The sequence below is a fragment of the Trifolium pratense genome, linkage group LG2 (genome assembly GCF_020283565.1).
Source record: "Trifolium pratense cultivar HEN17-A07 linkage group LG2, ARS_RC_1.1, whole genome shotgun sequence".
Classification (NCBI taxonomy): Eukaryota; Viridiplantae; Streptophyta; class Magnoliopsida; order Fabales; family Fabaceae; genus Trifolium; species Trifolium pratense.
Genome location: NC_060060.1, coordinates 45,569,631 through 45,584,064, shown reverse-complemented (window position 1 = coordinate 45,584,064; position 14,434 = coordinate 45,569,631). Strand labels below are relative to the sequence as shown.

General features: G+C 35.2%; 1 protein-coding gene across 1 annotated transcript; it reads left to right on the top strand.

The window, feature by feature from the left end:
• The first annotated feature begins 13,625 nt into the window (after positions 1-13,625).
• On the top strand, positions 13,626-14,434 carry LOC123910127. The gene is made up of 2 exons (XM_045961178.1): positions 13,626-13,844; positions 13,944-14,434. The coding sequence occupies exons 1-2, from the start codon at positions 13,647-13,649 to the stop codon at positions 14,190-14,192; spliced, it is 447 nt and encodes a 148-aa protein (XP_045817134.1). The 5' UTR covers positions 13,626-13,646; the 3' UTR covers positions 14,193-14,434.

Here is a 14,434-nt window from a genome sequence, read left to right as displayed (position 1 = left end):
AGTGCAGACAAAGTATATGTTAGCCTGCATGCAATTGTAAAAGATAAATTTCTTCAAGTAGGGTTTAAATAGGCGCCGTCTACGGTGCGCATGCATCATCAGCTGCGCACGGTACGCATGACAAAAAAACCGGATCTTGGGCGAATATTCCCGTGACACATATTAAATAATAATTGTCGTAATTCATTTACCCGAGGGAGAATGTTGGTATTTCACATGGGTCGTCTTCTTCATCGTTTTTCTGTTTGTGTTTTCATCCACCCATGGCCATGATCAAATCGAAGAATCATTGAAGGAATAAAATTGACATAATTTCTGTTTGTGTTTTCATCCACCCATGGCTTGGTTGAAAGTTGCAGAAATTGGCTGCAAGAATGTTGCTGTGATTGGATTTGGGAACTGCAAGAATATTGATGTGATTGGATTTGGGAACTGCAAGAATGTTGCAGATCTTGTCAACGACAAGAACAAAGTGATAGTAGTGACAATGATGTTATTTTTGAGTTGGAGTTATTCAATGTATCAAGTTCAATGTATCAATTGAATTTGAATATGAAATAGAAATGGTTTTTTTGAGACGATTGAAACACAATTTTTTAAGAAAAAAGCGAATATGCAGGTAATTTTTTGAGATTTTCTGCAAAATTGTCTCATTTTCCTCTCAGGTTACTTGATAGCTTAGCCAAGTGCAGCATGAATACACCAATTGTTTAGAATCTTTTAATAAATTAGATGGATTTTTGATAAACACAGAATACAATGGTGTTACAATATTTTTAGAAGCTGCTCTGCTATGGTTGTCTTATAAACACAAGCTTTGATCCATGCTTGTCAAGTATAACATACATTAAGCATCACCTTCACAGATTGTTGACATAAAAGTTGGACAAATTGACATAACACTTGATCATAGTATTTGACAAAATAAGGACACGAAAGTACTACAAATGTAGCATTCAAAACAAACATATCAGTGGTAAGCATCCAAATGATAAATTGTTTAACCAACAGATGCACTAACTAGTTCAATACAATCAAAATAACGCAACAATGGTACAACTACTCAACTAAAACATCAATATTAACTAAAACATCAATATTACATTATCAGGGTAACTTTCTCATGGCCATTTTCTCATTGCTGCTAAACATATTCCAACTCTTGGATCATAAAACTGTTGTTGAGTCAAATCATGAATCTCTCGAGTTAAATCGGCACCTCGTTCGTCGACATCATCCGTATTAATTTCACCATCTCCTTCTTCAATGTCATCGATGGTAATTGGATTGTCTTTCAATGTCCCCGGTGCACCAAGTTTTAGCTTCGGACCGGAATAGAATGTCCTGCCGCTCCTTCTCAGCTTTGTGAAATCAAGTTTTTTGACCGGTTTTTTAGATTTCGAACCTTTTGAAGATGCCGTGGCTTTTACCTTAGATGGAGATTTCAAGTTTGATGTTTCGACGTCATCAATCTGAATTTCAACATGTGGTTGAGGTTCAACATGATCCACCGCAACTGGATTGTCTCGGCAAAGCCTGCCGCTCCTCCTCAGCTGGCTGCAATCAACATTTTTCTTTTTTATGCGACATTTCGAAGCCGTTGCAGAAGGACCTTTCAAATTCGACGTGTCAGCGTGATCAATTTGAATCTCAACATGTGGTTCGGGTTTAAGCCGATCCACCGGAAACGGATTGTCTCGGCAAAGCCTTTCGCTCCTCCTCAGCTGGCTGCAATCAACATTTTTCTGTTTTATGCGACATTTCGAAGCCGTTGCAGAAGGACCTTTCAAATTCGATGTAACACCCCGAACTAACTACCCTTAAAAACGTGATCTTAAAAACTTTTCAAAGATAAGTAGCCGGAGCGCTACGGAAAACATTTTCTAAAACGATCGTGCACACGACACGAAACGTCGCAGCGGAAAACATAACATAAAGGATTTTCAAAGCAATGAACAAAATAGTTCAAAAGATAATTCATTTACATAAAACATAAGTTAAGATGTTCACATCGATATACGACGGAATACAAACGATCCCCTACTCGATGTTACAACATACCAGAGCACTAATATACATCTCAACCAAACTAAACTTAACAAAACTATACAAAGGTAGCCTACACTAGCTCCTCACCAAAAGTGCTCCACACCAAAACGATCTGCAGCTAAAACTCGATCGAAACCTCGACCTGAATACCTGAACCCCCAAAGGTCCAGCACATAACAAATAGGTAGAGAGTTAGTAAACATAATCACATACATACGAATATAGAAACGCACCTATATTCAACCTATCACGTATTACTAACTCACACACATGCTTCCATAAGCAATACACCAAATAACACATACTCACAAATACACAACCAGATAGTTTCACGTCGTCTCGGACAACACAAAGAACTCACATAACACATAACACATAATTGCACATTTACTCAAATGCGACTAATGCCAAACATTCAATGTCATGCCAACCTAGACACAACTAATGCATGTGGTACCATCTTCTTTATCAAGGAACTTACCATTGATATCCTTCTTTATTGGACAAGTCCAATATCCTTCTTTATCAGACAAGTCTGATATCCCTAAATAATGCATGAATTTATGAATGCCATGCATTTACCAAACATATGATAATCACTTAGCACGAAGCTACTGCTCACTACATGGATAACATAATCCATTAAACTTCTTTATCAGACAAACTGATATTCTTCTTTATCGGACAACCCGATATACAAAAATACATATACTTCTTTGACATTTTATATAAATGCCATTACACAACACAATTATTAAACATATAATAATTCCAAACCAAAACGAAACCAAATACATGGATACACACACTTTACAAACATCAGCAAAAATTGCTGTCACTGAGGCCTTCGCTAAGCGAGGGCTTAGCGAGACTTGGCGAACCACACCAGGGAGTCACCTGCTCATGGCGAGCCTTGGCGAGCTTCAGCGAACCTGTTCGCTACAGCGAACTACTGGTCGCTTAGCGAACTACACCAGATAAATATCTGTTCTTGAGTTTCAATAAGGCGGTTTAACCTTGAATCCACTCAAAAATTCATCTAAACATGTTATAAATGCATAACAAGTGATCAATCATGTATATACCATACATATATACATGAATCAACATTCAAAAACACCAAAACACATCACACATACAAAATCATGTCAATTTCTTGCAAAATAAGCAAAGTTGCATAAACATGCAAAACCATCATCAAACATATACATATTCCCTCCTAGATGTTCATTAAGCATACTAAGATGAAAAGACATGTTTATGATAAAGAAACTTCACCCAAACCCCAAAGAAATTGGATGAGAGAGTTTAGGAATGGAGGCTAGACACCTCCCCTCTCTTGGATCACCCAAGCTTATGCTTAACCACTCTCACCTTAGATTGAACGATGATTCTTGGCTTCTAAATCTCTTCTCCTTGCTTGTGTTCTTCTAGCTCTCCTAGGGTTCTTGCTTTGCTCTTAGCTTACAAACCTCAACTTCTCATGAAAAATGAATTGTGATACTATTCCTTAGTTTGACTTGGTACTTATACTACTCTCCAATTCTCTTGGTTCAAGCCCAACTTGCCTAAGCCCACTAAGCTTCTATCACACGCCCAAGCCCACTAACACGACAAAGGTTTCGCTCACAAACTTATGTTCGCGATAAATAATAATAGGTCGCGTAAATAAATATTTAACACTAACCCAAAATATAAGCAAATATATAAAATATCGATTTACTAAAAATCGGGTCGTTACATTCGACGTGTCGGCATTTACTTGTTGAATTTCAACATCTGGTTCCGGTTCAACCCGATCAACTTGAACTGGATTGCCTCGGCAAATCCTGCCGCTCCTCCTCAGCTGCCTGCAATCAATATTTATCTGTTTTCTGCGAGATTTTGAAGCCGTTGCAGAAGCGGTTGTCGGATTGTGATTTTGAGTAGATTCTGATGTAGCAGAATGTGGGATTGTTATTGGTTGTGTAATCCTTGCTTTTTTGTTCACACGATGTACTCCGACATTCACTGGTGTAGAGGTAGTGGTTTGGATTGGTGCAGCTGCAGTTGTTTCAACTTGTGCAGATGAAGTGCTTTGATCTGCTGCAGTAGAAGTGTTTTGTAATGAAGCATGTGCACCTCCCTCTTCAGATGCTTTCCTCTATAATAAAAAAGGTTTAAGTTAACAAAAAAAAAAGTTTAAAAACAATAACAACACAAACATTTTTATTACCTTCCCTGGTGGAGCTAGCGGGTCTTTTGTAGTATTTCTGCAACCTTTGGCATTGTGACCTCGTATTCCACAAGCTTTGCATTTATATGTTGAAGGCCTATCAACATAGACTCTGACTTCGTCGGGCACTCTTCGGCTAACCTTTTTTCGCTTCTTTGGTCTCTCTGGACCTATGTTGCAACTTGGTGGTAACATTTCCTCATGTTTTACACGTGGCCACATTTCTTCACCATTGATTGGAGTCACACTAAAACTATAGCATTTCTCATAAGCATCTCTGGAATAATAATAATCTACATAATCTTGAGGTGTCTGCGATCTTCTCGTCATTGCAGCCACAACATGTCTGCATGGAATTCCAACCAGCTCCCAAAAATTGCAGGAACAGGTCCTGTTGGCAAGGTCCACAACAAATGAATTACCTCCCCCAATTTTTTCAACCTCACATTTATCATCATCAGACCATATTGGCAACCATCCCGCACTTAATGCGATTTCTCTGTTCAGCCTCTTCATTGGCATTGGCATGATCCTATTGTTCCAACTACCAAGCCGGAGTTCATATTTAATGCTTGCAATCCTATTCATGATGTAGTTTCTTATCCATTCACACATTGTTACTATTGGTTTGTCCGTAGCTACCAACATTGTTGCATCAAAAGCTTCACATATTCTATTCATAACAACATCACATTTAGCATAGAAACTGAAAGCATGCTTACACCATAATTTTGGATCATGTGCACTTAGCCACTCCCATGCTTTTTTGTCCAAAGACTTGAGTTCATTCATTTTCTTCTCCCATTCTTGTTGGTAGGTTGCCTTGGCTGCTCCCATTATCAAATCCCTGATTACTTCACCTCCTTTAAACCTCTTTTTGAAATTATCGTACAAGGACCTCAAACACAGCCTATGCTCCACTCTGTCGGACATGTCTTCAAAAGCAGGTATTAAACCCTGCAATGATAAACAAACATAATAAATGAGATGCATAACAAAAATCATATCCAATAATAGACAACCCACATCTAATCTTACTTGCTGTTGATCAGAAATAAATACCAATCTCCTGTCAGCTCCAATATCTTCTAGTAGTAAGGTTACAAACCATCTCCAGGATTCTTGTGTTTCATTTTCAACAACCGCAAATGCTAATGGATAATATTGATCATTAGCATCTCTTCCAGCTGCAATCAGAAGGTGTCCGCCAAACTTTGTTTTCAAATTACATCCTTCCAGACCAATAAAAGGTCTGCAGCTAGCCATAAACCCTTTCTTGCATCCGTCAAAGCTAAAATAAAAGCTTCCAAATCTAGGTTTGATGGTAGGGGCTATCCTCTGAACACTTATTTCTGCTGTGTTACCTTTAGAATGCTTCTTAAGTTCAGCTGCATACCTCCATAACAGTGTGTACTGTTTTGCACCATTTTCTTCAACAATCTCACTTGCTCTTGCTTTTGCTCTCAATGCCCTTTTATATGATACTCCAACATCTAGGTTCCTCCACATGTCACTCATTATGTCTGAAACTTCAACAATTTCATTAGACATTAATTTATCCGCCACCTTTTTAGCTACCCACCCAGAGTATGCTGATCTATTGTTTATTACCTCTTTACATGTGTGCTCTCCTTTCCAAGTCTTAATAACGTAAGTGTGTTTGTCGTCTACTCTACTGCACATTGCTGTGAACCCACACCGTTCTCTAAATACAATCCTACTTCTTGTACTATCGGATTTTGCAACGAAAATTTCCCGCTTATTATATATTGACCAATCTCTTACTGCTTCCCTGAACTCAGCAAGCGAGTTAAACTCCATTCCACGCTTGAACTGAAAATCCTTGTTCAGCTCCTCCTTCCTAAACTTTGGATTGCTGTTACCTTTTTCCTTACCACATTCCTCTGGGTCACTGCTATTTAATTCATCACTGACATATCCACAATCAAAAGTGGGTCTCGAGTAATCTTTTTTTGTCTTTTTCGCTGCTTCCATATTATCCGTATATGACTTTCCCTCGATATCAGCTCTGTTTGACCCATTAATAGTTGCATCAGACGGTAAACTAAACTCTCCAAAACCACCCAGTGTTCTCTCATCTTCACTGTCATCAAATGGTATACCTTTGTCCTCATGTTCGCTGTTATAGTCATCAACACTACTATAATCCTCAGATTCCACCATCACACCCTTTCCCTTATCATTTTGATTGTTAGCCACCACATCAACATCTACACCATCATCAGAAGCATCCAATTCCTCAGCATTTACATATTTCGGTATAGTAACAAAGCTACTAAGATCATCTAGTTCCACACCATGCTCAACATACATATTAACTATACCTTGGTTCTTGATAGCATAATTGCGAACCTCATTGGCATCCTTGTCGACCCTTAACATTTTATAACTACCTTTTTCTCCGCGCTTCCACCACAACCTATACCTTCCAATGTATGCCTCTTTTTTAATAATATCTTCCACATGGCTGACAGCGTCCAAGTAACTCCATTTATGTGTATCAGTTATTTGTACCTCCTTTGTTTTCCCATCCTTGTACAGTATATCCCACTCTCTAACAAACAATCCCCCGTGGTTTAAAACAACAGTAAAAGTCATAGCAATATGTGTGCCTACAGAACAGAATCATAAACAAATGCTATTACTGCCTTTACCCTAAAAGAAAACGCATAATTGCAAAGTATCAAACACGATATGAGACAGATCCCACCACACCAAAATAAAAGTGAGTTACATTACTTACCTTCGTTGTTCAACTTAATGCAGTATGGAAGCAATGCAACAGTCAATCGAACTCAGCCGTGGGGTGCGTCACAACAAGATTATTATAATGACAGCGATTGATCCCAATGAAAGATCCAAATTTACGAAGAAATCGAAAAAGATTAGGAAATTAAGAAAGACAAGCATGCAGATAAACCCTAAATGAAGATGGGCGGATGCAACCTCTGAATTGCCCTTCGATCTGCCACAAATGCACCTGACGATTGCAAACTACCAACTTTCCCTTTCGTTTTTTTACCTTTTCCTTAATGTTATTTTAATTTTAAAGTTTAAAGTTTTAAAGTTATTATATTAAGGGTCTGTTTGGTAAAATTAAAGTGTTTGGTAAAATTATAAGCTATAAGCTACCTTTTCCTTTTTTTTATAGCTTATTGAAATTAAAGTGTTTGGTAAAATTAGCTTTTAAGTGGTTATTAAATATAAAATTACATAATTGATAGTGGGTAGTTTATTTTTTAGAGTGGGTAGTTATTAAATTATAGGGTAAAAATGGAATAAAGTGTAAAAAGCTATAAGCTCAAATGCTACTTGAAATAGCATCTGAAAAAAAGCTATAAGCTAGTACAAAAAGCTTGTTACCAAACACCTCTAATTTTTTGAAACAAGCTTATAAGCTCATATAATAAGCTATAAGCTAGGTTATTTGTGTTACCAAACACACCCTAACTATTTTTTTTTTTAAAGTTATTATATTAACTATTTTAAAAACACTTGTATTTGCACTAGTCCAATGACTTTTATTCGAGAATTTAGCTTGCAACTATATTAATGTAAAACATTATTTAATTAACAATGCATTATTCAAAAATTTGTTATAATACCATTAAAATACAAGTTGAATAATTGCGTTAATCATTTCGTGTAAACTTATTCTAACGCATGTTATTTATATAAATTGTTTTATTTTGTTCATATCTATAATCTCTAAGCATATCATCTTTGTGCAATTTTTTAACTAATATTACAAAGGAAAAAAATGAAAAATACACTTTATTAAAAGCTATTCAATAAAAGTCTCAAGTTATTTGTATTTCGTTTTACTTAAATCGGTGTAAAATCAATCGCTATTTTAACCGGACCAATATAGAGTTATCATATGTTATGGCGCATCACCGCACTATGGGCCATACTGTATTTACGTGCTAGCCCAGTCCAGCCCAATACTCATTTAGTCCATTGGGCTAGGGCCAAAAAAGGCCCGATTTCGATGTCGGGACCTCGTAACATCGTAAAAGATTCACATGCATACTTCAACATTACATACCAAGTATATATATTATACATGCAACATCAAACAAGTGCATCACAATAGTACAGACTATGTCCAAACACCATAATTAAACCCAAATAACACAGACCTAGTTCATAGCAGATATTAACCAAAAAACATCACTTGAAATTTCTCAAAGATCAACTTTGCCTCAATGCTTGGTAATATTAAGTACAGTCGGGGGATTGTCCATTCGCATTTTTAGCTTGTCCCCCTTTTGAATTCCCAATCTTCTCAGGAATGCATACCACTGTGTCCCAATGACATGGTATTTTGGAATGGGAGAGACAGCCTTTTTCACAAAGCAAGTTGCTCTACTCTTGGTATGTTCATCAATAACATCTATCTTCTGACCATCAATAAATGGTGCTGTTATCGCCACAGAGGTTGGAAAGTGCTACAAAAATAGACATAACACTTGACATTAACGCAATGGATTGACAAACTACTGATGCGGTGATACTAAATGCAGCTTATGCATATTATTATTGACTTACCAGCATAGTCGTGCATGCAACAAAAGACTCCGACACAATTTTTGTCCATTCATACTGATATTCCTGGTGGTGGTGTTGTTCAGTAGGGTTCGAGACAGTTGTACTCGTGGACTGGGCTCCATAAAAATTAATGAATTCTTGCAATTTTGCATCTGCCTCTTTGGTCGAGTCACTGGTCGAGTCACTGTCTTCCTCTTCCTCATCAGATAAAATGATAACTGGGGTAGGATCAGGTTGGTTGCAATACTTAAGTTCATACATTAAAAACTCATTCTTTTCACCTGTATAATACATGTTGACCTGAATTGGTTCCTTATAACCATTCATCACTGCCAACGTTTTTCCACAAGTCATATAATAATTACCTTTCCCGTTACGTTTTTTAAATTGAATCAATGTCTTCAATTGCTTTTCGTTTGTTATGAAGCCATGTCTGTTGAAATTGATGGCACTTGACCAATGCGCTAAAAAGTATGGACATATCCTTATCCTTTCCTACAAACATAATGAGATATAAAATTCAATTAAATTGATTGGAACACATTAACCCGACATGTAACAAATGCACTATACCAATGAAACTAAACATTACAAGATACAGCTTATATAATCATTGCATTATATTCAAAGTAAGATCTGAGATGTTAGCTATATGGAACATACCTTGTCCGGGTGAATTGTTGTCGTAAACAACCGAGAAGCTTCCCTACACATTCCATATAAATAATGTTATGTATCTTTATATTCATTAGAAGTGTATGTCTTTACTAAACTCAATTAATCGTCTATAAATTACATTCTCTAGTCGGTTAGTTATGAGTAGTTTATAATTCTAAAAGGCTCTGCTACTTTATACATTAACAATATTATTTTGGAAAATATTTGTAAAATGCACATTAACAATTTTTTCTACAATTTCTATGAAGTTTTATAAAAATATATTAACATGTAGATGTAGTATAAAATAATTTATAATAGATAAACTAATTATATATTGTGGGCGCCTATATTGTGACCTGGTCTTTTTAATGGTTATCGTTGTGTGTACTGTGTACCATAACTTAAACAACACAGTACACAATCACTTATTACATTGCACTTGCTCAACATGGCCGACACGACACGAAAAAACATGAAATTATCGCACTTTGTGGTCCCAAATAGCTATGTTAAGAATAAAACAGAAACATAGTTTATTCTCTGGGTTGGTGAAACAAACAAGCATACCCTTTTGAAACCCTTTTGAAACATATTAAACTTCAAATAGTCATGGAATAATATAGTATAAAAAGACGCTGACACTACTAAATTTGGCGCTACTATATAATGAACTTACAACTTCGACCTTGAATCCATTGAATGTTGCCTGCCTCCTCTGTATCTCTCTCTCAAGCAGCGCCGCAAATCTGGTGGTGAAAGTGACGTTGTTGCCCTAATTTTACGCTTGTGGGTTATCTATTACAGACCGGGTTAAAAATTTTGAGTTGGATTGTTCGGCCCAATACTAACATAAAATACCCAATTCAGACAAATATAACGATTTGGGTCAGTTTTGTTTTGGCTCGTTCTGTTGTAAATTACCCTGGCCCGAGACTGGTTTTTGTTTGTTCAATGGGCCATAATCTTGTTAAATGTTATCATCGCACCCCCCCCCCTATTATTTCTTTTAACCCCTTTCCACATATAAATAAGTAAAAACAAAAGGAGGGGTGGCATACCCAAAACCCAAAAAAGGAAAACGAAGAGCGGAAATTAAAAGATAAAAAAACTGGTGTTTTGAATCACCCACCTTTAACCAATACTAGCTTCAGCTTGAACTTGTTTTAAATGTTTTTGGCCGAATGTGGTAATGTGTCGACTAATTAACGACAATTGTTATGCTCATAATTACTTTTGGCTTCAAACACAGGTACATTTGGTTGTACAGTTACAAAACAATTGTGTTTTACAGTATTTAAATAAATAATAATATTGTCCCCAATTGATTACAAAAGTTCTTCGACCAATTCAACAAGGATCTAAAAATACATCGACATCCACTTTGAAAATAAAATTATTACTTCATAGTTTCGTACGAAGAATCGAAAGATGGAGTCACACATTAAGTAAAACATTACAAACACAACATGTTTAATTGATCGTCTCCACAGCACAAAAACACAACACCTACTCATCAACTACAATTTTTTCTGACCAATACACATCAACTAAACAGTTATCTACTTACTTTACGATTACTTACAAATAACAAAACATTCAATTAAAACAAACAACGCAATGCACATCACACACACAGGAACAATACACATTCCCTTCATCGATTTCATCTTCATTTTCAGCTGATCTGCGCTTTTCTGTGATTCAGTAACCTTTTTCTTTTCATCTCTAATTTTCTCCAGCAAGGATAATATGACCTCTTTGGCCCTTGGGTTCATTTCTTCATCAAACCAAACAAAATAACTGCACTCTTTTCTTCCACGCAGCTAAAATTTAATAAAATTAATTAAAATACCATATCGTTTTGTTCAAAAAGAACTATAATATTTAAACTAAATTTACGAAATAATACCTTATACATGCCGCACCCATTAAAGCGGCGGCCAGGATTTGCTTCCGTCCAAGCTGTCATCATAGGTGAAGGCAGACCACAGAAGCATTCAGTTCGACGGGATTGCGAGCCAGATCGACCAGTTGCAGTCGAGGTTGATGAATTTGTTGACATGATGAATACGATTAATAAAACTTATTTCAGATTTAATAGGTTACAACCTCATAAACAGGGCACCAATTTCGACTGTGACTATACTGTAGCAACTCGATCTTTAAGGGTTCATGGAATCCTATTACTGTTGGTGGTTGGTTTAGGTTATTACTTGTTGTTTGTAATAAGTGTACTGCACAAGCTTTACCGACTTGTTTACACGAGTATTCTAAAACTACACATCACAAAATATCTCAACCATTAATTCATATCATGTGTCTTACATTTTTTAACTACAGTATCAAATTGTACTCCTCATGTCATTTTATATTGAATATGACTAAGTAGTATGAACTCCTGATACGTGACACGATGCGGATATAATACGACACCGATATGGAGATACGGGAAAATTTGCAAAATTCCCGATACGATACGTTCTGGATACGTTATTTAAAAATTAAATTTAAAATTAAATATATAAATGCATAATATATAAATATAACTAAAATCGATAATGATAAAAATTAACATTTGAATTACTCAAAATAAGAAAACAAGTAACAATTATGTATATTAAGTTAAGTATCACCAAAAATGGTATGATTAATAAAAAATAGGCTTAATTAGTAAAATAGTCCCTTAAAGACATTTTTGGTTTCACATTGGTCCCTTAAAGGAAAAAAAGGTTCGAATAGGTCCCTTAAAGAAAAAAAAGGTCTGAATAGGTCCATTAAAGACATCTTTGTTAATATAAATGTGAAAAGTTACTTTTACAATAATAATAATGTTGTTGGTTTAGTGACTTGAGGCATTAATTTTTATTAGGTTTGAGACGGACAACCATTAGATTAAGCAAATGGAGAGAAAACATGAGGAAAAATTGGTGATATTTCAAATCCGTTTGAGACCCACTTTACACAACAATGCATGAAATCGATTTATTGAAAGAAAAAAAAAAACAAAAAAACAATAACACAATGTAAATGATTTGTTTAAAGAAAATGTCAGAATTTTTTTTTAAAAAAAGTAAACCAAGCAGGAGTCGAACCGGTACTGGCCGGGTATGTATGCAAATGCAAGTAACCTATCTGCTGGGCAATATTGTTATCAAAATAGAAATTTCTCCATCATCTAGCTATCTTGACATTCTCCGAAACCAGAAATTTTTCCATCCTCTGACAATGTTGACATCCTCTGGCAATATTGTTATCTGAAGTCTTTGAAATAAAATTCGTAGATATGTATTTTTTTAAAAAAATTTATTTTGTTACCTACTTTTTTTGTAAAAAATTGTTTAGATATGTATAATATGTTTAATTTTGAAATTTTTTTAACTAAACTGTCTGAGCAAAAATGTGGCGTTATGTAAAAAAAAATTCAAAGTGTTCAGGTATAGAAAAATGTTACAATTTATTCGAAGTGTTAAGGTAAAGTAAAACCTAAAATTATTTAAAAAAAAATATATCGATACACACGAACTAAATTTGTTATACGATAATTGTTATTGTTGTTGATTAGTAAATAAAAAAAGTTTTATATAACGCACAACTGTTAATCCAACTTCGTCGATAAAATCACGACGAAAGAAGTATCAATTATTGTGACCTTGTCATAGTAACTATTTCTAGTTGGATAAGATAAGATTTTATCCAATGTAATTTAATATTTTATTATTTTAATTGATCCTTTTGATGTAAAACAAAAGATAAATAAAGACATACTACATTTAGATCGGTTCATCTCATCAGTGAACAAAATTATCATTCCCCCTGTTTTCTTCCAACAACTCATGGAGACCTACTATTGTGATCTTATCGATGTTACACCTCTTGGGAACTTTGTAACCATGCTTTTCTCAAATCAGGTAAAACGAAACCTATGTTATTATCTTGCAATGTTTTATGTTTCATAGATGTTGAAATTAAGTAATTATTTGATTGTTGATAATTGAATTAGAAATTTGGAGAGGTGGATCCAAAGTTCATTCGTGATTTTGGACATGAACTTCCTGGACAATGGAGGATAATGGATTATCGATTTGAGCATCATGTTGTTACATACAACAAAGATGAAACCCATCCTCTTCTCACAGATGGATGGGAAGAGATGAGAGAGGAGTTCGATCTTCATAAGAATGAAGAAATCCATTTTGCCTATCATGGTGAAGGTCTGTTTGGTATCACTGCTTCAAGAAGATTTGAATGTGAAGAACAAATCCCAAACTATCATAGCCGATATACTCGTGGTAATTGTGCTAGATTTCAAGTGGAACTCACGCGTGAGAACATCAGGAATCCATATTTGGTAAGTTTTATAATTTATTTAATGTTTATGTTTTCTAAATATGTTTATTTTGACAGTTATTGAAGATATATATTGAGGATTTTTTAATTTGCAAAACAGAGCATATGGGATTTGTTTGCAATTTTTGTGCGAAATTGTAATGTGAATGTGATAACTGCTTGCTGTGACAATGGAACAAAGACTGATCTTCAAATTGCAATTCACGACAATCCTTTCCCGGTGACTGCCTTAGGACCTGGTTGGTTTGGTTTTTGTCGCAAAAATGGGTTTCGTGCTGGTGATGGATTATGCTTTAATTTTTCACTTGTTAACTCTGGTAATAATGTTGTGCGCGTTTTTAAAATCTAAATTGGGAAAGATGATTAAGTTGGAGGATTGTTGTTGCTGGAAAAAATGGAGATTGGAAAGAGAAGTTGTTGGAGGCTGTTAATTATGCACTATTTTAGGCTAGTTTTAAGTTAATTTGGTTATTCATGTTTGTTCTTTAAGATTTGGAGGATGATTATGTTAGAATGTTTGTTCTTCTTTATGTAATTCATGTTTAGGCTGAATGTTTTAGTTTGATTTTTATGATTTGGGTTGAATTTAGT